General features: G+C 34.8%; 1 protein-coding gene across 2 annotated transcripts in view; it reads left to right on the top strand.

Moving 5' to 3' along the window:
* The window catches only part of SPRED1 (sprouty related EVH1 domain containing 1), a 115,096-nt gene extending 90,830 nt beyond the window's left edge, over positions 1–24,266 (top strand). For both annotated transcript variants that reach the window (XM_019725519.2, XM_074327922.1), the window contains 2 exons: positions 17,939–18,040; positions 19,221–24,266. In XM_019725519.2, coding sequence (XP_019581078.1) covers positions 17,939–18,040; positions 19,221–19,871 — 753 coding nt within the window. In that variant the 3' untranslated portion in view covers positions 19,872–24,266. The remainder of the gene's footprint in view (positions 1–17,938; positions 18,041–19,220) is intronic.
* The last annotated feature ends 464 nt before the right edge of the window (positions 24,267–24,730 follow it).

Here is a 24,730-nt window from a genome sequence, read left to right as displayed (position 1 = left end):
TTCTTGGGTGATGCTGAAATTTAACTTTCTTTTTATTTTTTTAATTCTAAAGACTTATTTGAATGGGATTGGGAGTGGGGCGTAGGTTGATGAAAAAAATTAAAAACTTCTGGGTTGTTTAGATCATCTAGGAACTTTTCTTCTAGCAACTCTCAGTGCAGCCATACTATAGCATATAAACATAGTTTGAAATATTCAGGTTGGACACAGACTGTGAAAGGTTCCCTGCCAATGGATCTAAATAAGGCTTATTGAAGGTCGCAAGAAACAGATATCACAGGCTATGTCAGATGGTCAGGACTTATTGTAAGAACCTCAGCAAATACCATGATAGAAGCACGTATTCAGACAACCTCCCTGGTCCCCCCAAACTTGGAACTTCAGTTAGGGTAGCTCTTTGTTTCCCTCTACCCTGGCTAGTTCTACTACCAGTATTTGTCATGGCAGTAAATGGTGTATCATTTATACATTAGCTCAGGGCAGAAACTTGAATCATCCTGACGCATCCTCTCATTCTCACATCCTAGCCGTCCAATCAGTCAGCATTTCTATAAGCTCTACATTTGAAGTAGATTTCTTGTTCAGACCTCCATAATGTCTTACTTCCACTCATATCCTTCTCAACCCCACCCTCCCATCTGTTCTCTACACCGCAGCCAAAGTGATCCTTTCAAGATATAAATCAGATCATATCACCATCTTGCTCAAAACGTTCAAAAAGATTATAATCTCATTTCGAATAATATTCAGAGTTTTTACAAAGCTACTATAAATGATTTTGCTCCTCGCTTCTCTGGGTTTATTTCCTGTTTAATCTTTCTCACTCACTGTCTCCTAAACACCCTGACTTTCTATGTTTTAAATATATTAAGAATATCTGTGCCTCAGGGATTTTGCATTTTCTCTTCCCTCTATGTGGGACACTGTTCCCTCAGATCTTCACAGAGCTAGCTTCTCACTTTAGGTCACCTCTTCTGTGAAGCCTTCCATGAGCACTCTAGATAAAATAGCAACCCTTCCACCACTTTATCCTTATTCTGCTTTATTTTTCTTCATAACATTTATCACTTCCTAACTATATATTTGTCTCCTATTTATACTTTTTTGTTTGTTCACTGATGTTCAGGAACCTAGAAGTTCCTGAAATACAAATACAAGTAAATATGTGTCAAAAGAATAAATGAATAAATGCTCACAGCGTCACCTTGGAAGCAAATGATGTTTTGACAGAGCTTATTCCTAGTCTTGTTATCATTCAATGTTGGGAACTTGATTAATTTAGGATAATTTGGTTGCGAATAACAGATCCATTCAAACTAGCTTAAGGGAAGGAGGCTTTATTTTAATGCCATAGATGGCATTTCTTAGAATTCATTTTAAGAATAAACTCAGCACGGACTTTTGAAATCTGAAAGGTATTGGGTAGCTCCTCTTTCCCCACTCCCACTCCTCTTTTCTATCCTACCCACACATCCCATGTGACTATTTGTTTCCTTTTCTCATTACACATCTGTTTCTTTCTTTTTCTCTATAGTTTAGGTTCTTTGTTGCCTCATTGGTTTGTAATCAGTCATGATTATCAGAATACTAGGCTTAGCCCTTTAATTTACATACTATTCCAGCCTGGTGTTACAGAACAGAAAGAGTTAGCCCAGCAGGACTAGAAGAGCCAAACACTAAACACTGAGAATTGCAGTGGAGAAAGATTGGTTATTTTATTAGGAATGGCGCCACCCAGGAGAACGAGAAGCTAGTGCTCAAAGCCCGAACTTTCTGATCCAGGGTTTGGGGCAGGTTTTTAAGGGTGTAGGGGGCACAGGTATGCGGAAGCACTGGCGAGACAGGTTTTAATTGGTGGACCTTGGAACTTGGCCATTTACGCTAAGGGGTGTCAACAGAGGACCTTCCTGGACAGTGGACTCTTTGCTTCTGAAAGGGTTCCAGTGTTCAAGTTCCAGAACTGGTCCTGGTCCTGGTCCTTTGGCTTCAGTTTGAGGGGAGGCAAGACTGGGTCCAGGTGCAGCTGTAGGTCAAAGTTCTCTCCTGCACATGCTTCAGCTGCGTAACTCGTGGTGTTTTGGTCTGTTGTTCTGAAAAGCAATTCAGTATCACATTAAACAGGATAGGACCATTTTGAGCTGATTCTGCGGTTACATTAGATCCATATAGTCTAAACCAGTGCCATATTCTTTCAAGAAAAAAAATTGAGTGGATCAACTTAGGGCAGGTTTATATAGTGTATACAGCTGTCCATTTCAAGGTTATAGGATGGATAGATTAGGTAGAGAAGAGATAAAATGATGTATACTCCATTCCAGCATTGCCACTTTTAGACAGAGTCTTGTTCCAGTCTGTTTTACAAGCTCATGGCCTGCCTCCCTTTGTGTCAAGTGTCAAGTCAAATCCTGGTTTAATCCTGGCTGGTTGGGAGGAGAGTTGCATGGCTAATCATGGCACCCTTTGAGTAAGGAGATGCGTTTTGCTACTTTTTGTAAACTGCAACTATTGAGTTTTAAATTTCCTGCATAGACTTGTTATTCTGCCATTTTTCTTTAAGGTCTGTTTACTAACTAGACTCAAACTAAGCATTAGGGAAAAATTATTCCCTGGATAGAAATTTTTGCAGCAGTGGGTAAGATCTTCGACTTTAGACACAGGCAGATCTAATTTTAATGCTTGGCTTTTTAAGTTAAAATTACAAAGCTATTGATGCTCTCTGTCTTCTTGTTGCCTCATATGTAAACAGCAATAATAATAAAACTAATCCCATAGTGTTATTTTAGGGGTTAATGCATTCATATTCATGCATACATTGATAGGTATGTGATACATAAGCTTGCAATAAATGTTAAAACACCTATGTGCCAGGCCCCTATTCTAAGCCCTAGGAATAGCTGTGAACAAGAAAGGTCTGAGCCCTAGCCTCGTGAAGGATATAAATGCTAGTGAGGAAGATGGACAGCAAATAAATTCACAAACCAGTACTGTTTCAGATAGTGATAAGTGCTATGAAACAACAATGGGAAATAAAATAGTAGAAATACAGAGAGGGACTTCTGCAGATATATAAGATGATTGAGGAAAGCTCCTGAAGAGGTGTTTATATGGAGATATATGATGTTTCAAAACAAAACAGTCATATGAAAATCTGGGTGGGAAACATTCCAAGCTGCAGGTTGGTATTTTAGAGAAACAGAAAGGCCTATGTGGCTGTATGTAGTTCAGTGAATTAAGGTGGCAATAGTCGTACTACAAATTACAGTTAGAGAACTTGAAAGTGTTTGGATAGTGTAGGCTGTTGAGAGGACTTGGCATTTTGTTCTGGTATTAATGTGAAGTATTGGGAAGTTTTTAATCTCTAATACACGTCTAATTTGCATTTTTAAAACATGGCCACTATGTGGAGAATGGACAGACAGAGTATGGTCATAAGTGGAATTAAGACCAATTTAGAAGGCTATTTTTTTCCAGGTAAATGATATTGATGATTTGGACTAGGTAGAGCTGAGAAATGGGTAGATTTGGGGAAAATTCTGGAGGAAGAGCCAAAAAAAACACTTAATAATAGATTGGATATGGAATATGCAGGAAAGAGAGGTGTCAAGGATGACTTCTGAGTTTGAGGTCCAAGCAGTTGAGTAGATGATAATGCCATTATCTGAATGGAGAAGACTGGGGAAGACTTACCTCTGTCACCACCAATACAGCACCGCTACCACTTCCCGCTCTTGTCAGAGAGCGTAGAGTAAGTAATCTGCCTAATGTCCAAAGGTTGTATGTTTAGTCCACAGACATATAGCTGCTTATATTCTGAATAATGTATGTCATATTTAATAAATTGTCATGGAAATTTAGTGGCTATAAAAAAGATGACTTGTCCTGGCAGCTGGCATTAAGTCAGATACAAAATGTAAAAAGTCATGAAAACAGTAAATAAAAGCAATATTTAAAAAGTAATTAAAATTAAAATTTTTAAACTAAATGTGAACCAGAAACTGAGAAATTGAGGGTAAAAGTATGATAACTACTTCTTAACGAAGAGTTGATGGAGTATAAAGGCAAAATCCCCAAACTTGTGTGGAAATTAAGTCTAAAAATTTAAAGAAAAGTAGCATAAAAAGGAAAATAATAAACCAATCCTTTAAAGAACAAAATTCTTAAAAAGTAAAGTGATAAGAGGGATAAATTATACATTTAAGCTAAGAACAATGGAAAGAAAAAACTAAGTTTTCTAAACATTATGGTGATTTGAAATAGTCTGAAAACATAAAAGTTGAAGAAATGCATACAGCCTAAGATACTGCTTTTAATTTTGTAATTGCTGCTGCTTGTTTTTAATGTAAAATAGGTAGGACACAGCAAATAGTTAATACATTTTGTTGTTATTGTTTATTTATGTGAAACAAGCCATAGAGTCTGACTGGTATGGAATTTGACCTCTTAAATTTTTAGGGTTCCTTGAAAAGGATGACATGATGAGTTTTCCTCAAGTAGAGAGCTAAAGGAAGCCAGCAGGAGGTCAGATCAGTAAACTTGATCATTACAGCCTTTGCCTCAAATTAGGACCCAGTAGTTGGCCAACTCTCAGAGGAGGTGTGTGTGCACTGCTTGCCAGCACATAGATATGCTCGTGAGCTTGTGTGTTTGGTGGGGGAAGCGGTGGGATAGAAGGGTCACGGTCGATGTGTTGATCTAGTTTAAGGACAAAAGTTTATACATTTTTTTGTCTTTTTTATGAGGAAATTTTATAAGAAATGCAAAAAAAAAACTAAACTAAAATATTGGTACCAGAAAGAAAACAGTAATTATAAACCAGTTTTACTTTGAGCCAAATAATAGCCTAATTCCAGAGATAGCACTATAAGCTTGCTAATTTTCTTTTCTGTGATTTAAGCAATCTATAAGCATTTACCTTATTTATGATCTTACTGGATCTTACAGACTCACTAAGACATAGGTAAAATACTAGCAAGCTTTAATGTTGTTTATAGTCCCACTGAGGAAGAAAGGGAGTGTTCCATGGCCAGAGTAATTAAAGATTATAATTTTTAACCCTCCAGAAACTGTGGGTCACTCAAAGGAAATTGGTCTCAGCAAGGGTCACAGTAGCAACATGGATTCTGTTACCTAAATTTTTTTGATGATTGTTCTAAGTATTTCTTGTGATCAAATAGTTTTAAATTATTAAGCGAAGATTTACTTTTCCTACTCACATCAGATTTTGTAGCCCCTTTCACTTTCATGTTGGCCATTTTTGAAACACATTTGTTTTGTCATCCATTGCTTAGAGGGATTTTTTTTTTTTTCTCAAAAGACTAGACTCTTGTTTCTTTCATAGTGTTTGATTGTCTTAATGTGTTGTTTTGTCAAACACATGAGTGTCTCTGTTCCACCAGTATATTAGAACTACAATTCATACTGCTATTCTTGACATTATTTCCCTCTAATATGTTATAGAGGAAATGGTATGTGAAGTGGCGTAATGAAACCTGTTAGTATCCCTGCCTGGTGTTTGGCATTAACTGCCACAGAAAATAAAAATATTACTGAAAGCAACACTCAAATTTCTGAGAATCATCCTACTTTTACTTTGGGGATATGACTCTCCTGTTCAGAATAGCTGTTAAAATGTTGTATATTTTTTTATGTTTAATAATTTATTCCAGCTCTGTAATTGTCTTAGGAAATCAGGAAGACTGTTAAAAATAAGAATTAAATTTTGTAGTCCTTTGGTGCCTCAGTAAATATTGAGCTCAAATATTTCATTTGAGCAGTGCCAATATCTTTAGTCTTTATCAGTGAAGAAATTCATGCATAGAATCATTAAGTACGTGAATAAAGTCAGTAGCTTAGTAATTGTTGAATTATTGGAATTCTAATGTTATTTAGAAATGGTAGGTAAGTTTCTTCCTTTTCCTCTTCTTCCTCTTTCTTTTTATGCTAGCTCAGTTTAAAATGTTTCTCTTTTATGGTAAATAGGCAGCTTTATATTTCATTAAATGTAACAATTTGTTAATCTTTGTCATAACTAGTGCCTACTATGTGCTGGGTACTGTCTAAAGCACTTATATAATTTATTTTAATCCTCACAACAACCACTATGATAAACTGCCTCATTTGGGGATAACAATTATCTATAGTTTATGCATTTTTTTGTGTAAGTTTATAATGAAATTTTATAAGAAATGCAAGAAAAATCATATTTAAATATTGGTACCAGAAGGAAAAAACTAGTTGTAAACCAGTTTTACTTTGAGCCAAATACTAGCAAGAATAAAAGAAGAAAGTAATCTGCATATCCTCTTTAGGAATTTTGGGTTATCAATATATCTGGAGTCATATTTGCTCATAAACTTTCAGACATCTTAGGAAATAAGTCAGTTAAGTCTGGAGGTACCCACTTTAACACTTTTAAATACAAAATGTATATGTTCTGACATCTTGAGTGATGGGCAGAAAAACTTATCCCAATGAACGAGAGAGTGGAGATACATACATACATCCTGAGCTAGGTCCTGATTCATTTAGTTGAGCAGGGAGGAAAAAAAAACTGGTGAATGTAACAGAAACTTAAAATAGACTAATATTCATCATCTAGACCCCAGGAATTTATTTGGCCCACCTTCTTTGGTTGCGGGAACTATATAAACTTACAGCTGGTTTTTTGATTGATGGGAGGGAACAATCTCCCAAAATGTCAGTGATGGTGGAGATGCAGAGGTTGAAGTGATCGCCATGTAGAAAAGTACACCCTAGTGCTAGAGAACTGCAGAGAGGGAAGTGAACCAAGTTTGGCAGATAGCTCTTAGTATGGGGATTTTGAACATGGCTTCTAGAGCCAGCCAACCAATTTGGATCTGAACTCCAGCTTTTTTACTACTGAGAGTTTTCCTTATCTCCCAGATTCATGTGACATAGAGAAACAAGGGTTATGTTGTATGAGTTTGCATAACTAGATGTTTACACATTTGCTGTTGAAATAAGTGAACTCAATGTGTTAGAAATTAGAATGAAGTAGATTTTTCTCTTTTAAAGCTACAAGAGACGTTCGCTATACCTTTAATAAATATTGCAGAAGTTTCTTAATGATGTACACTTGCACGTAGCCCAGTACTGTTAGTGCTGTGTACCAATTGTCCATTTGGATGTCATCCAAAAGAGCTCTCAAGAGTGAATTTTTCCACAGTACAGAATCTGGCCCTCAACTTGCAGATCAGAAACTTATTTTGTCATGATATTAAGACTGGAGTCATGTTTCAGAGACTAAACTAATCAAGTTTAAAAAAATGATGTGTAAAAATCAGAATGTAAAACTTAAGCCATCATGTGGATCGTAGTACTAGTAACAGCTTGTTTAGTACATTGTCTGCAAAAAAACAGATCTTCATGAGATACTAGATCATTGCCAGAAGCTAGTTTCGTGTGTGTATATGCTCAACAGAGCAATTAAATGCTTTGAATTTTGATTGCATTCGCCAAGAATAGTTTGATAGACCATTCTCCACAAGAGAGGAACAGCCTTGCCAAAAGGACTAGCCTGCTTCCTCACTGTCAAGAAATATGAAGGGTCTAAGATCTTACTCTATTTATAAGCTAACAAGTTAACTCGCCAATTGTATGGATGCTGCCAGAAGACAGTCTAAATCAGAGACAAAGGACTTCATTACACACAGCCCCATAAAGGAGCATGAACTTCACGTCTGTGTTGGTTCCCCTTGTCCCATGGGGATGTGCTGAGGTGCACATTGCACACACAGTGGGTTTGCATCACGGCATTGGAACCCCTGAGCTTAGGGAACCCAAGTCTTTCATAACGGCCAGTAAGCCTGACTGACTTTTGCCATGGAGGGAGACTGTTTTTGTTATACTTGATACTAAACAAACTAACTTCAAAGGGAGACCACTATATCTTCCAAGGGCTTCACTAAACACATTTTTGAAAAGACTGTCTGAAACAAACCGTGCCTCTGCTCATTAGATCTGCAGAAATGAAACCCATGGAGAATCGCCACCTAACACTGGCTTAGGTTTTTTTCCCTAGTAATGCTTAAATAGGCATTGCCAGTGTTTGTCTTTGACTCATTTTCTATGCTTCCATGAGCTATTTGAATCTTTTCAATGGATAGGTTCATTCTTTGAAAATGCTAAATGCTCTCATTCAGGTTTTAGTTAAGTCCAATAGGCCTACAAGCCATTGTGACTCTTTTACTCAATTTCGCTTATTTTCAAGTTCCTAGAGGTCATTCGAAATGGGAGATGAGACCATGTTTATCATTGAGCTTATGATTAAAGATTTATGACATTTAGTATATGTAATGGACACCTGAGAAACTACCATACAACTTATAAAAAGAATACCCCCATCCCTATCCACTTGTCTTCAAGGTTACCATTACCTTGGACTTTGTTTGCTTAGCGTTCCTGTGCTTTTTTTCTTGATAGTTCTACCACTTATTTTTCTTCTGCCAGTGGATGTTTCAGTTATTCCCATATTTTTGCTGTTTTTAGGCATCCTGCTAGTACAAACTTCCTTGTCTCCAGCTATTCACGTACAAGAGTTTCTTTAGGGTGTATAGGAATAAGTGTTCGAGGGTGATGTGCTACAAAAATCTGTGGGACAAATTAGTCTGTCGGACTCATGTGTTCCATAAGTACAAGAAATAATATATTGAGCATTTTAAAGATTACAGAAATAGCTGTGGTTGTTCCTTTACAAACTAATTTTGACAACTTGTTCTTATATAATAACCTTGCTACTGAGTAATAAAATTTTCAGTGTTACTTCTCCTTTTTAAGTTTTCTTTGTGGCCAGTATCTCCTAGTTTGGTGTTCTTTTTCACTCTTTATGGTGTTTGGTGAACATAAATTCTAAATTTTAGTGCATTTGACTTTATCATTCTTTTGCTGGTTGTTTTTACAAACTCCTCCGTATCCTTGGTTCAAAGATTTTCTCCCTATTTTGTTCTAAAAGTTTTAGTTTTGGTTATAACTCGGTTTGAACTGACTCTCTTCTGTGATAGGGATCCAATTTTATTTCTACCATATATGTAATTAATTGTTTCAGTACCATTTATTAGAACCTTTCCACCACTGATACGGAGTGCTGTATCATATATCAAGTTTCCAAATTTGTTGAGATCTGTTTCTGGTTTCTCTACTCAGATCTGTTGGTCTGTTTGTCCCTATACCAGTTCCAGATTTTCTTCTTTACTATAGTGTTAATTTAGCTCTACAAGAAGTCTTAATATCTGTAGAGTAAGTACCTCTACCTTCTTTATCCTCTTAGATTTTTTTAAATTATTTTTTTGGCTGTTTCCTCTTCAAAAAAATTTAGAATCAGCTTATCAAGTTTGGTGAACAATCCATTTGCAATTTGTATTTCAATTGTACTGAATCTGTATATTAGTCTGGAGAGGAATTTAGCCTTCTTATTCGTGAATGTGCTATATCTCTCTGTTAGCTTTTCTGTATCTCTCAGTAAAGCTTTACATTGTCTTCATAAAAATATATATATCTTTTATAAGATTTTTTTTGGTACCATTTTGTTGTTAGTACCACTGTAAATGAAATTCTTTTAAAATTTCATTTGTGACCAACTTTGAAGAAGCATCTTTCATGACTTTTTCAGCTGATAAATTCTTCTAAAGACCTATAGCAATAGCATCACATTCCCAAGGTATTAAAAAGCAGTAGTGAAATGAGGTGTATCTTACAATATCTGTGTTTAAGAATTATAAAAAGTCAGCATTGTCCTTTGTCTTCTCACATAAAGATTATGTGTGAAAGGATTAATATTTATGGACTCTATTAACTTAGGTAGTTTCAAAGTATGTATGTGTTTTGGTGGTGGTTGACTTTTTTCTGAGTGAAATTGGAGTAAAAAGTGGATATTTTCAAAATAAATCTCGGGAATGTATATTTAATGTATAATTTGTAGTCATTGTATTCATTATAAGAAATACATCCATCAGGAAAAAGCCAGAAAATTTTTTCTCTAATTCCTTTTCTATAATGCTCTTGCATCTCTTTTTAAATCTAAGCACGTGCTTACTTTATTGTGTGTTTAAGTTCCTTTTCCTTCATGAAGTCTTCCCAGACCATTTCATCATAGTGATTTCTTCCTCCAATAATTCCTGAATTCTTACATATCCCACCTTAAGTTATAGTTATATACCTTTGCAGGTAGGATGATAAAGCATAGTTATATAACTGTATATGAGTATACACATGGTTGTATAACTTACATATTCCGGAAACCTTAAGTTATAGTTTCATAACTTTGTATGTAGTTACATAACTATGCTTTATCATCCTCCCTGGAGGGTAAGAGCCATTTTTCTGCTTCAGTGTGCCTTCCATAGAGACTAGTACTGTGCATTTATTAGGAAATCAAATATATTGTTGAATATTGAAACTAAAAAGAAAACTGAGTGGGAGGTATTAGCTCACAATTTTCCATAGGTATAGGTAACGGCATAGAAGAATAGATAATAAAGACAGGCTAGAAAAATTAAACTCTATAATCCAGAAATATTACTTCATTGCACATCATACCTTTAGTTCTATAGCATAATTAAAATTGGAATGCTTTTGTTTCTTTTAAGTTCCTACTATGTGATTAGAGTGCTAATGAAAGTAAAATTTCAAAACTACAATAAACAAGGCTGTGAATGAGATAACCTCTTCAGTCTTTAACTATTTTTATTAAACTTTCTCCTCCTTTTATGACACTACTAAGTAGGTGGTTAGACTTGGATATATCCATTTAAATTCATTTTTGAATTGAGGTACACAAACTTTTTAATTCACCAATTCTATTTTTAGGAATTTGTGATACAGATATGCTTGGACATGTGTGTTAAAGGTAATTGTATCAGAATATGTGTTGCAATATTGTTTATAACATGAAAAAACTGGGAAAAGCCTATGTGTATATTAATCAGACTAGTTAAATAAATTAAAAGTCATCCATTCAATGGAATATGAAGCTGCATTAAAAGAATAAGGTTGATCTATACGTATAAACATCAAAAGATGGTCATGTTGTATCATTAAGCTTAAAAAAGGGAAGGCACAGTACAAAAGGTCCCATTAATATTTAAAAATGTTAAAGATCCACATATATGCATGTACACGTGTGTGTGTAAATTAATACATAGCCCAAAATTAGAAGATACTATCAGAGTGGCACATTTGTTACAATTACCTGCACCCAAAGTCATAGTGTACCTTACAGTTTGCTCTTGGTGTTGTGTGTTTTATGGGTTTAGACAAAAATATAATGACGTGTATCCATCATTATAGCATCTTATAGAGTCTTTTCACTACCCTAAAAAATCTCTATGCTCTGCCTATTCATCTTCTCCCTCCCCGACACACACACACACACACACACACACACACAAGCCCTGATAAGCACTAATTTTTTTGACCATCTCCATAGTTTGCCATTACCAGTATGTCATGTAGTTGGAATAATACAGTATGTAGCCTTTTCAGATTAGTTTCTTTCACTTAATAGTATGTAAGGTTCTTCCGTGTCTTTTAAACACTGAATAATATTCCATTGTCTGGATGTAGCACAGTGTATTCATTCACCCACTGGAAGACATCTTGGTTGCTTCCAAGTTTTGTCACTTACGAATAAAGTTGCTGTAAACATTTGTGTACAGGTTCTTGTGTGGGCATACGTTTTTAAATCCTTTGGGTAAATACCAAGTAGTGCAATGTCTGGATCAAATCAAAAGAGTATGTTTAATTTCATAAGAAACTGCCAAATTGTCTCCCAAAGTGGCTGTAGCATTTTGCATTCTCACCAGCAATGAATGAGGTTTTGTTGCTCTACATCCTCACCAGCACTAGGTGCTGTCAGTGTTCTGGATAATGGCCATTCTATAACAATACAACAGGTCCTCAAATAGCATCCTTTTGTTCAGCATCATTTCATTGTAACCTGGATGAGATGTATAGGAACTTAAGTGTTGCTTATATCAATTAGCCTATTGTAAAATTGTTTTTTTTAGCGTCATTTTGCTACAGTTTCAAGTACCTATCAACAGTGTTAAGTGAGGACTGACTAGTGGTATCTCATTGTTTTAATTTTCTTTTCCCTGATAACTTATGGTGTAGGACATCTTTTCATGTGCTTATTTGCCATCTGACTATCTTCCTTGGTGAAGTGTCTGTTAAGGTCTTTGGCCCATTTTTTAAACCAGGTTGGTTGTTTGCTTATTGTTAATTTTTTTTAGGTATCTTTGTATATTTTGGATAACAGTCCCTTATCAGACATCTTTTACAAATATTTTCTCCCAGTCTGTGGTTTGTATTCTCATTCTCATGACATTGTATTTTGTAGAACAGAAGTTTTTGAAGTCGAGTTTATCAATTATTTCTTTCATGTGTCATCATGTCGTTGATGTTGTATCTGAAAAGTCATCACCATGACCAAGATCATCTCTTCTGTTCCACTAATCTATTTGTCTATTCTTTTGCCAATACCACACTGTCTTGATTACTGTAGCTTTATAGTAAGTCTTGAAGTCAGGTAATGTCAGTACTCCAACTTGGTTCTTTTCAAAATTGTGTTGGATATTCTGAATCTTTTGCCTCGCTATATAAACTTTAGAATTAGTTTGTTAATTATTCACAAAATAACTTACTGGGATTTTAGTTGGGAATGTGTTGAATCTATAGACCATTTTGGGAAGAACTGACATCTTGACTCTACTGAGTTTTCTGATATATAAACATGGGAATATGTATGCATTTTGTTGTTGTTGTTGTTCATCAGAGTTTTATGGCTTTTCCCATATGTATCTTGCACGTATTTTGTTACGTTTATACTAAGTATTTTATTTGGGGGGATGCTAATGTAAATGGTATTGTTTTTAATATCAAATTATTTTTGTTCATTGGTGGTATATAGGAAAGTGATTGGTTTTTATTATCCTTGTATCCTGCAACCTTGCTATAATCCCTTATCAGTTTCAGGAGACATTTTGTTGATTCTTTTGGATTTTCTACATAGATGATCATGTTATCTGTGAATAAAGACAGTTTTATTTTTTTTTCTCAAACTATGTACCTTTTGTTTTCCTATCCTGTGTTACTGCATTAGCTAGAAATTCTACTACGATATGGAAAGGAGTGATGAGATGGGACATCCTTGCCTTGCACTTGATCTTAGTGGGAAAGCTTCAAGTTTCTCACCATTAATTATGTTAGTGGTAGGTTTTTTGTAGATATTCTTTATAAGTTGAGGAGGTTCTCTGCTATCCCTGGTTTCCTGAGAGTTTTTGTCATGAATGGGTATTGGATTTTGTCAAATACTTTTTCTCCATCTGTTGATAAGAACACGTGATTTTTTTACTCTCTTGATGGATTACATTTATTGATTTTTTAATGTTGAACCAACCAGTTGGAATACATCCCATGTAGTCATGGCATACAATTCTTTTTATGCAGTTTTGGATTCAACTTTCTAATATTTTGTTGAGGATTTTTTTCATCAATGTTTGGTTAAGGTACTGGTCTGTAAGGTTTTTTAAATTTTTCTTGTAATGTTTTTGTCTGGTTTTAATATTAGGGTAATGGTGGCCTCATAGAATGAATGAATTAGGAAGTATATCCTCTGTTTGGATCTTCTGCAAGATTATAGAAAACTGGTATAATTTATGCCTTAAATGTTTGGTAGAATTCACCAGCAAACCCGTCTGGATCTGCTGCTTTCTATTTTGAAAGGTTATTGGTTCAACTTATTCAACAGATGTAGGCCTATTCAGATTGTTTATTGAGTTTGGGCAGATTGTCCCTTTCAAGGAATTGATCCATTTGATCTAGGCTATTAAATTTGTGAGCTTAGAGTTGTTCACAGTATTCTTTTATTAACCTTTTAATTTCCATGGTATCTGTAGTGATGTTCCCTCTTTAATTTCTGCTATTAGTAATCTGTTCCCTCTCTCTTTTTTCTTAGCCTGACTAGAGGCGTGTTAATTTTGTTGATCTTTTCAAAGAATTGGTATTTGGTTTCATTAATCTGTATTGATTTCTACTCTAATTCTTCTTTTTCTTCTTCTTCTTGTTTTGGATTTAATGTTTTTCTACTTTCCTAAGGTAGAAATGCAGATTACTGATTTCAGATGTTCTTTTCTAATATACGCCTTCAGTGCTATCAATGTCTTGTAAGCATTTATTTCACTGTATCCGACCAAGTCTGATAAGTTGTGTTTTTATTTCTCTTTACTTTAAAATAACTTTTGATTTCTCTTGAGATTTCTTTTTGACTAGTGTGTTATTTAGAAGTGTGTTTAGTCCACATGTATTTTGGGATTTTCCAATTATCTTTCTGTTACTGATTTCTAATTTAATTCCTTTGTGGTTTGAGACCAAACATTGTATGATTTCTGTCTTTTTAAAAAATTGTTCTTAAAGTCAGTTTAATGGCCCAGAATGTGGTCTGTCTTTGTTAATGTTCCATGTGATCTTGTGAAGAATATGTATTCTACTGGGCTGGATGGAGTAGTCTGTAGATGTCAGTTATATCCACTTGGTTGGTGGTGTTATTGAGCTCAACTGTGTCCTTAGTGATTTTCTGCCTGTTGAATCTGCCCATTTCTGATAGAGTAGTATTGAAGTTTCCAGCTATGATGGTGGGTGCATTTATTTTTCTTGCAGTTCTATCAGTTGTTGTCTCATGTAACTTGACACTCTTTTGTTAAGCACATATATGCTAAGGATTTTTATGTCTTCTTGGAGAATTGACCCCTTTATCATTATATAATGTTCTTTGTCACTTAAAGCTTTCCTTGCTTTGAAGTCTACTCTGTCTGAAATTAATACAGCTACTCCTGCTTTCTTTTGATTAATGTATGTTACTCTCCATCCATTTACTTTTACTATATGCCTTTATATTTGCAGTGTGTTTTTTATAGACAACATATAATTGGGTCTTTTTTTTTAACTCTCACAATCTGTCTTTTAATTGGTGTATTTACACCATCATCAATCAAAGTGATTATTGCTATAGTTGGATTAATCTCTCATATTTGTTACAGTTTTCTATTTGTTGCCCTTGTTCTTTGCTTCTATTTCTGTATTCCACGTTTTCCATCATTTGTGGATTTACTGCGCATTTTATATGATCCCATTTTTCTCCTTTTTAGTATATCAGACCTTCTTAAAACATTTTTTTGTGGTTGCTCTGCAGTTTAAAATATATTTACAATTAATTCAAGTCCATTTTCAAATAACACTAAACCACTTTACAGGCAGTACAAGTACCTTATACTAACAAAATATTCCTAATTTCTCCCTCATTCCTTGTATCATTGCTGTCATTCATTTCACTTTATATATAAGCATACATACATACACACATAATTATACGTTATCAAATAAATTGTTGCTGTTTTTTAATTTTAATTTTTATTTATTTGTTAATTTCTTAATTAATTAATTTATTTAAAGTGTGTTTTTCCAGGACCCATCAGCTCCAAGTCAAGTAGTTGTTTCAGTCTAGTTGTGGCACAGCTCACAGTGACCCATGTGGGGATCAAACCGGCAACCTTGTTGTTAAGAGCACCTCACCAACTGAGCTAACCGGCCACCCAAATTGTTGTTGTTTTTTTTAACAAACTTCTCTGTTAGATTAAGAATAAAAAGAGTAAAAGGTTTCATTTATTTTCACTTATTCCTTCTTTGATTCTCTTCCATTCTTATATAGATCCAAATTTCTGGCCTATATTATTTTCCTCCTCTTTAAAGAACTTCTTTAAACATTTCTTCTATAGTAGGTCTACTGGCAACACATTTCCTTAATTTTTGTTTGCCTGAAGGATAATTTCCCAAGGTACATAATTCTAGGTTGGTGGGCTTTTTCACTCAGCACTTTATAAATGTTTCATTCCACTATCCTTCCTTGCATGGTTACTTAGGAGAAGTCATATATGATTTCCATCTTTGCTCCTTTATAAGTAAGGTATTTTTTCCTCTGGCTTCTTTCGGGATTTTTTCTTTATCTTTGTTTTTTTATATAGTTTGAAAATATTATGCTTAGGTGCACCTTTTTGGACATTTATCTTGCTAGGTCTTCTCTGAGCTTCTTGGATCTGTGGTTTGGTGTCTCACATTAATTTGTATAAATTCTCTGGCATTATTTCAAATATGTCTTCTGTTTCTTTCTCTCCTGGTATTTCTATTTCATATATGTTACACCTCTTGTCCTTGTCTCACAGTTCTTAAATATTTTGTTTATATCTTTTGGTCTCTGTTCTCTTTGCTTTCAGTTTTGGAAATCTCTATTGATACATTGTCAAGCACAGCATTTCTTTCCTCAGCCATGTCCAATCTACTAAGCTAATCAACACTTATCCAGTCCACATTGAGCCTCCAGAAATTCATCAATTACAATTCAGCTTTTCTTAATCCAGCACGCTTTTCCATGGCAGTTACCACCCATGAGTCTGCTTTTCCTTTCTCTTCGTGTTTTTGATCTTTAGCATTTCATTTTGGTTCTTTATTAGGATTTATGTCTCTGCTTGCGTTGCTCATTTGTTTTTGCATGCTATTTTATCTATTAGGTCCCTTGGCATATTAATTATGTTTTAAATTCCTGGTCTGCTAATTCCAGCATCCCTGTCTTGTCTGGTTCTGATGCTTGTTTTGTCTCTTTAGATTCTGTTTTTTGCCTCTTGGTATGCTATGTAATTTTTTTTATAACCCAACATAATGTACTGAGTAAAAGGAAATCTGTAAATAGGACTTAGTAATATAGTGGTCAACTGTGTGGGAAGAGGAAGCATTCTTACAGTCCTATGATTAGGTATGTCTTTTAGTCTGAGCCATGCTTCTGGACTGTGAACTTCTCAAGTATTTGTCATTTTTTTCTCCTCTGCTGAGAGGGGTTGGGTGACCACAGTTGGCTGAAGTTGGGTATTTCTCTTTCCCTAAGTCAAATAGGTTCTGATAATACCCCAGCGGGTCAGGCTCTGGTTACGTAGTTTCTCCTGAGGGCAGACTTTGTTAGAACCTAGTGCTCTCTAATTTCAAAATGATTCCTTTCCTCTCTCCCTGCTGGAAGCATGTGGGGATTTTTCTTATATTTATTCTGGGAACCTGGTTGAGCTTCTGCAGATAAACTCACGAAAGTTGGGTGACTCACTATGACTTGGGTCCCCCTGGAGTTTTTAACTTTGTAAGCGGGCATTTTCCCGCCAAATCGCGTCGTACCGCGGGGCTTTTTTGACATTTTCTCGCCAAAATTAGACTTTCCGTAAAATATTCATATCTTTCGATCTATTTGATATTTTTCTATGAAACTTTCAGTGTTTTAGTTTAAAAAGAGGTCTCTATTTATTTACTTTGCAAAATTTTTGCCGGTTCCAACTACAGGCGATATGATGAGTTTACTCGTTTCCCGCAAAAAATGTGTTAACTCTCAAAGTTGTCCACACTGAGCTTCCAGAAATTCATCAATTGCAATTCAGCTTTTCTTAATCCAGCACTCTTTTCCATGGCGATTACCACCTATGAATCTGCTTTGTTAAGCCGTTACTCCCTTTATTCTCCTGTCTCCGATCTCATAGGCAGTGGTTTGCCCTGTGTCCTTCTCTTTCTTACAGACCCAAAATGAGTGTTGATTTTTTTTTTTCTCCTGTTCAGCTTTTTACTTGTTAGGACACAATGGCAACTTCCAAACTCCTTACATGCAGAACCAAAACCAGAAGTCTGTATTACTTTTTAAATTAAATTTTAAATGTATAAGGAAAGACCTAAGTTTAAATAATAAATAGGATGACTCAAATAATGCTTTATTAAAACCATTTTGAAAAATTTCACTTCTAATAGGTTATGAAATTTTGGAATATACACTGTACATAGTTTTATTAAACATAAGAATTGCATTCTTTTGTCATTTAAGTAGAAATTGTTTGTATTTTAGATAACGTTCAGTCATCCAAGCCTGGACATTCAGGGCAGAAGTATGGAATATGTACAGTGGCAAATATCCAAGGAATGTGGAAGCCTAAAGTCCCAAAATAGGGTAAGTAATCTTAGTTTATCTTCTGATATGGGATATGACTAATGAACATATAAGTGAAATTTTCTAGTCCTTCTAATACTCCATTTAGTTGAATTGTAGCTAGAAAAAAAATTTAGTGTATAAATTTGCTACGTACATGCTTATAAACCCTTGGTCCTGTACTTTCTGGCCCACTGAAACTGAGGAAGTGGCCCTACCCTGTTGAACTGAGGAAACAGCCCCAACTTTCCCACTTCTTCCCTTTTCTTAAAGGATAATGCATGTTCTCAGCCAGCAAGCTCTATTTTCCAGTCCGATAAATCCTATAAGTTCAACAGCCTTGCTTCATTTCCTCTCAACTCTGTCCCCTTAGATGCAACCTGGCAGCGTTTCAGCTGAGATGGTGAATAGGATCCATGATCACACCTGTAAAGTCCCTTACCCTATGATTGTCTAGCCACACCTTTGGTCTTCTCCAGAACATGCTTACTCACAAGTTCTACCTTCCACAAAACACTAGAATACAATTCATCCACATTCTTTGCCACTTTATAACAACAATCACCTTTCCTCCACTGTCGAGTAACATGTTTCTCATTTCCATTTGGGATCTCACCCAGAAGCACCTTTAACGTCCATATTACTACCCACAGTCTCTTCAAGGCTATCTAGGCTTTTTAAAACTCGTTCAGCCTCTACCTATTACCCAGTTCCAAAGCCTTTCCCACATTTTTAGGTATTTGTTACAGCAACCCACTTCTCAATACCAAAATCTGCATGAGCCAGGGTTCTTCAGAGAAACAGAACCTATAAGGGGTGTGTGTGTGTGCGCACATGCACGCAAGCACGCACACAGATTTATTTTAGGGAACTGGCTCATGTGATAGTGGAGATACATATCCAAAGTCTGCAGGGTAGGCTGTCAGGCTTGAGACCCAGGGAAGAGTTGCAATCAGTCTTTACTCTATCAAGGCCTTCACCTGATTGGATGAGGTCTGCCTATATTATGGAGGGATAATCTGCTCCACTCTTCATCGTCCACCAGTTTAAATGTTAACCTCATCCAAGAAACATCTTTACTGAAACATGCAGAATAGTGTTTAACCAGATTATCTAGGCCCAGTGACCCAGCCAAGTCGACGCATAAAATTAGCTTTCACAGTCCTTATCTTACTGCAGTTTTCATCTCTTTCTTTCTTAGGTCCCTTTAAAATCCATCCGACATGTCAGCTTTCAAGATGAGGATGAGATTGTCAGAATAAACCCTCGAGATATCTTAATACGTCGTTATGCAGACTACAGACATCCTGACATGTGGAAAAATGACTTGGAGCGAGATGATACTGACTCCAATACTCAGTTTTCTAAACCGGACAGTAAAAAATCAGACTATCTGTACTCTTGTGGGGATGAGACTAAGTTAAGTTCACTCAAAGACTCTGTGGTATTCAAGACACAACCTTCCTCATTAAAATGTAACAAGTCAAAACGAAGAAAAGAAGATGGTGAACGTTCTCGCTGCGTATACTGCCAGGAAAGGTTTAATCATGAAGAAAATGGCAGGGGGAAATGTCAGGATGCTCCAGACCCTATTCGAAAATGCATATATCAAGTTAGTTGCATGCTCTGTGCAGAGAGCATGTTGTATCATTGTATGTCAGACTCGGAGGGAGATTTTTCTGATCCCTGTTCATGTGACACTAGCGATGACAAGTTCTGCTTACGATGGTTAGCCCTAGTAGCTTTGTCTTTCATTGTACCATGTATGTGCTGCTACGTCCCTTTGAGAATGTGCCATCGTTGTGGTGAGGCATGTGGGTGCTGTGGGGGGAAACATAAAGCTGCTGGATGAAAGGGTCCAGGGCCAAAATGAGTTTAAAATCTTTGTTTCCAGGAATTAGCTAACTTGGATTTGTGGAAGCTTTGGCAAGCAATATGAAATCTTGCCTGGTGTCATTGGGGCCACACGTGGAGGAAGCAGAACTCGTCGGTTTCTTGGCATTTCACAAATGCTAGCCATGCCTAACTTTTCCCTTGAGCGCATGGCATGTTTTGTTACAGGTTGTAAAGAGTATTTGCGAAAGGAAGCCATTTCTGGTTATTGGCTATAGAAAGTGAGCATAAAATATGATCCAACTAAAAGGGATTAATTTTTGGCGTTTTTGTATATTTATGCATTAGGTGATGGGACGTTTAAAGGTTTGAATTCTAGGACATGAACTAAAAGTGCACTAGGGGACAGCTGATTTCAGTCTAAGAAAAGTTAACACTTGGAAATTATAAGAAGTTAAACAAGTGCAACTAAATCATTTATTGTTTTTTGAAAGCAGTTTTATGTATAAATAACAAATGTTTATATTTAACTAAATATAAGGTACGAATTATGACGTATTAAACTTTTCTTCCCCTTCCTAGTTCTAAAGTAGATGTACATATATCTACTGTCACATTCCATTATATTTTGAATATTTTACTCATCTAGTTAATAACATTTTTCTTTCATGTGAATGATTTGATATTTTCATCCTCATTTCCCTTTGGCTCTGGTTTATATTGAGTTATATCTGTACATTCTGGTAATCTAAAATCCTTAAAAATATTCTAATAGCCTTGAGTGACCAACTTTTTTTTAAAAGCACAGATGTAATTGTCTAATGTTCTGATGGGAACGTAACACTTATTTTTATATAAAAAGAGACTGAGTAAACATTATAGAAAAAAAATGAGGTTTGGGGATTGTTTTTGTGGTATTCAACCAGCAAGTTGTTTTCTTTCAGAGTTTCCTCCTTCGAGAAATTATATTGCATTTACAAATATTTTACGAAGCAAAAAGTGTAACTGGATAGTTAGTGTAAAAGTTTCCTCCTGAGATCTCCATTTATCATTCCGCTAACCCAGAATTTGTTCAGCTGTGTTACTAATTTTTTAGCTTAATCCTCAGTGCTTATTATTCACATAACAACAATAACTTTTCTCAGTTGCATTTTATTTTATTTAAACTGGCCAAAAGAAAAATTATGTTAAACTGTGTTAAACTATCCCAGGAAAGTATTTAATCCAGCGTTGTGAATGAAATATCTTGTACATTAAATTTATTGCTTTTGCAGAGCATTGTATTACTGGATGTTTTATTTACAAAGTAGTTGGATAAATGTTCAAACAAATTGTTTAAAGTACTTTGGGGTCAAATTATTTTTTTTTTAAAGTGTTACATTTAAACTCTAACCACGTAAGGGGTTCTTTAAGAACATTCCCTTAGAGGGAAAAGTTGAGAAGTGTGCCTTTCTTTAATGGCTTGAAGTTTCAGAAGTGATAAACATTAAAATCACACTACCATTTGAAGCTTATTTTCTATGCAGGATTTTAAATGTCATTTATGTATCATTCTTTTTACATTCACACTTAAGCTTCTGTTAACGGTCTTCTTTTGCCCCATATCAAACTGAACAATGTATATAACACTATCTGTCTGTAAAATACTTTTTTTAAGAAAGCATTTATATTTATATGACAGCTTGAACTGACAACGTTGTGTATATAGATCATCTTGAAGTATTATTTCACATTGAAAAGAAGAAAATATATTGATAACTATAGATGTTATGAAGAAGAGGTTATTTCTAGTTTTGTACTAAAAATCAATTGGATGAACTAAATCCAAACGTGACTCTGTAGCAGCAGTTTTAAGTCTTATTTTTAACTGTTTATATATTTGGATGCTGCTACACCAGATGATCTTCATCCCTGAAGTTTTCAGCTAAACTTGGTTACCTAGAATAGACTGTTAACTTTCAAAATTACTTTTTATTGGTGGAATGGGAATATTGGTTTTCCTTGTGAATGAATTTTCATATTTGTCACTGCAGAGTTTATAATTCAGGTTCGAGCAAGGTGTGAATAACTGAAGAAAATAACTTGCTGGCTATATAGGAAAATGCTGTGGAAATGAACTGTGTATATACTTCTGGGAAGAACAAATTAAATCATTTCTTCTGTTAAGCACTAATCAGTATAGTGCAACTCCTGGTTCTGTACTGTATTTTATATGCAACATATATGCTTTAATATTTTAATGTTTGTGCATTAATATTTTCAAATTGTTTAACCACTTTGCTGCTAAGATTTTGCCGTCCCATCCCCATTTTTTCCTTTACAATTTTAAACAAGTTTCTTCATTAAAAACTATGGTGATAAAATGGTTTTTATTTCACCTTGGATCTTTATAGTTAACACACCCAGTTTCCAAATTGGTCCTGAAGACTAACTGATGATATAATGTTACCTGAATCTCTATGTGGAAATTTTCTCTTGAGTAAATTAGAATTCTTATGTGAAAACTAACAGGTAGTTTAAATTTCTTGTTCTAACGTGTGTATAGGTATGTTCAGGGACATTTTCTCGTTCTGCATATAGATTTGGCACTGCCTATTGGCTGCTCCTCTAAAACCTTTCTCTTTGTTTTTAACCTGGTTGTATAAGCAAAAGGCTAAACAAAACTGCTTAAGTAATAGTAAATATGGAAAATGAAATCATCTAGATGGCATGATTGATGGCTTGTTGTGTTCAGACTTGGTAACTAAATGATTTTTCTCCTGCCTTGAAGAGGTGTAGGGGGAGTCACTTGATAGCTGAAGAAACGTGAGGTGTGGAACTTTAGCACCACCTACTGGATAATTTATAGGCCAGAGACATGAGGTGGCAATTGGGGTCTGACAGGGTTCATCACTGTTACCAGTAAAGGGCTATTTATGTGGGGGCCACCTCCAAATGGAGAAAGCAGGAGTAAGAAATATCACAAAGGAACTGTAAAAGGAATCTTATCCCTAATGTATCTTGTGGGTTGCTGGAAGATTTTAAGCACTTTTTTCCTTACATACCTGTTTTAAAATATTTATTGATATTTTGAACTGGCAGTCAAAGTTAATGAACGTGCTGAAGCATTTCTAGAACCAATTCTTTTAACTGGCTCAAATCATTACCAAAATGGTATTCTTATTTTTCCTCCCATTACTAGTCAGGGAGAATTTTTTTTAAAAAAAAATGAACATCACCTGTATTAATATCAAGACAACTTTAAAGAGAGTGTGTGTGTATGTCTCTGGGATACTGGGGCAGGGTTAAAATTTAAAGGGGAAAACTTGAAACTACCTATTTTCATTGGTTATTCAGCAGTGCCTAATACGAACTTTCAAAGTAATACAAATGCACTTTTAATTCATGTTACAGTGCCATCTGATAGCTTGGGTAAGTCTTTTTCTTTTATCCCCCCAAACCCTATCTCCCACTCCCATTTACTTGAACAGCACTGAGATGTTTTTTTAATATTTGATGTAAGTCTCCAAAATACAGGAAACATACTTTCCTCCACATGGGCAATTTAAAGAATCTTAAGGATACTTCTCTTGAAATTTCTTTTTGGTTTTGTGGTTACATTTTGGAATATATTTAAGATTGGGTTTTTAATTTTAGCCCAAAGATACGTTGAGTAACATTTTTCTACATAAAACTGAAAACTTTAGTCACCTGGAAAACAGATTCTTCACTAAATACTTCGCATTCTTAACTTCACCTGTACGATTACATTTCTAAGTGTAAGAGAAAGCACTAGAAACTTACATTATTGTTGCACTTAAAAAAATTGGTCTATAAATAAACCACAATAATAATAACACCATAAGATGTTTTGCAGTAAATCAAAACATAAAAAAGAAATCACAACTGAAGTGATTTATATAAACCAAAAAAAAAGGGCTTTAAGGTATAAAGGTACTGTTTGCCTAGCAGCCAGGTGGTTATAAAACTTTCATATGCTTTGATACACTGATGTTAGCCATTGTTTCTGAAAGCTCCTTAAATTGCATAAGTTGCTAGTTTTGAAAATTTTCAAAAATAATCTAGTTGAAAAGCTTTTGTATTAAAGATAGACATAGATTTTTGTGAACATTGCCAGTATGTAGTGTTATTTGCTTCCTATTCTTGACCTCAAAAGTGCCTCACTTGTATATTATTTCCATTAAAAGCTTGACTGCATTCTTTCTAATAAGCAATGAAATATTGTTTAACTCATGTCATAATGTATCTCCTTAGATATAGTTGACTAGCTTGATAGTTTTGAGTATATAATGTAAATATGCACATACAAGTTTGTAACTGTTTTTGTTACATCATACCCGTGTAATTGGACATATCAGATGATATCAAAGAATTTGTTTTAATTACCTGATTAAACCTGTCATGAAATATAAAAGGACTTTTTCTTACTCTTCTAGAGGATGACAAACTATCACAAGAGATAATTATCAGAAGAGAAAGCCATAGAAATGGAAGCTTTTAATCATAATTTTTTAAGGTATATTTTTAACTGAAAGCTCATGTATAGTTCATCTTAATGACTTACTCATCTTTGATTGTATCCAGACTTTTTTTTAATAGTCTGTTACCTAAAAACATTATATTTATTGGTTTGGGAATATGTTACAGCTATATATATGTTAACCACCTTAAATGATATATGGGAAGTTTTTAACCCAAGACTGCTACTAATTTTTTTGTGTGTCCTACTCAGTTTCAGAGTGTCACTTGTAATATAAACAAAGATAGCTAATAATCTAAATGAAAAATTATTAGGACAGTACCCAAAAAACCATAGTGTATTTCAACACCAGAATAACTTTCAGATTACTATATTAGTTATATTTGTTTGAAAAATCA

The sequence above is a fragment of the Rhinolophus sinicus genome, linkage group LG03, assembly GCF_036562045.2.
Source record: "Rhinolophus sinicus isolate RSC01 linkage group LG03, ASM3656204v1, whole genome shotgun sequence".
Taxonomy (NCBI): Eukaryota; Metazoa; Chordata; class Mammalia; order Chiroptera; family Rhinolophidae; genus Rhinolophus; species Rhinolophus sinicus.
Note: the sequence above shows the minus strand (reverse complement) of the source record. Positions and strands in the feature narration are given on the sequence as shown.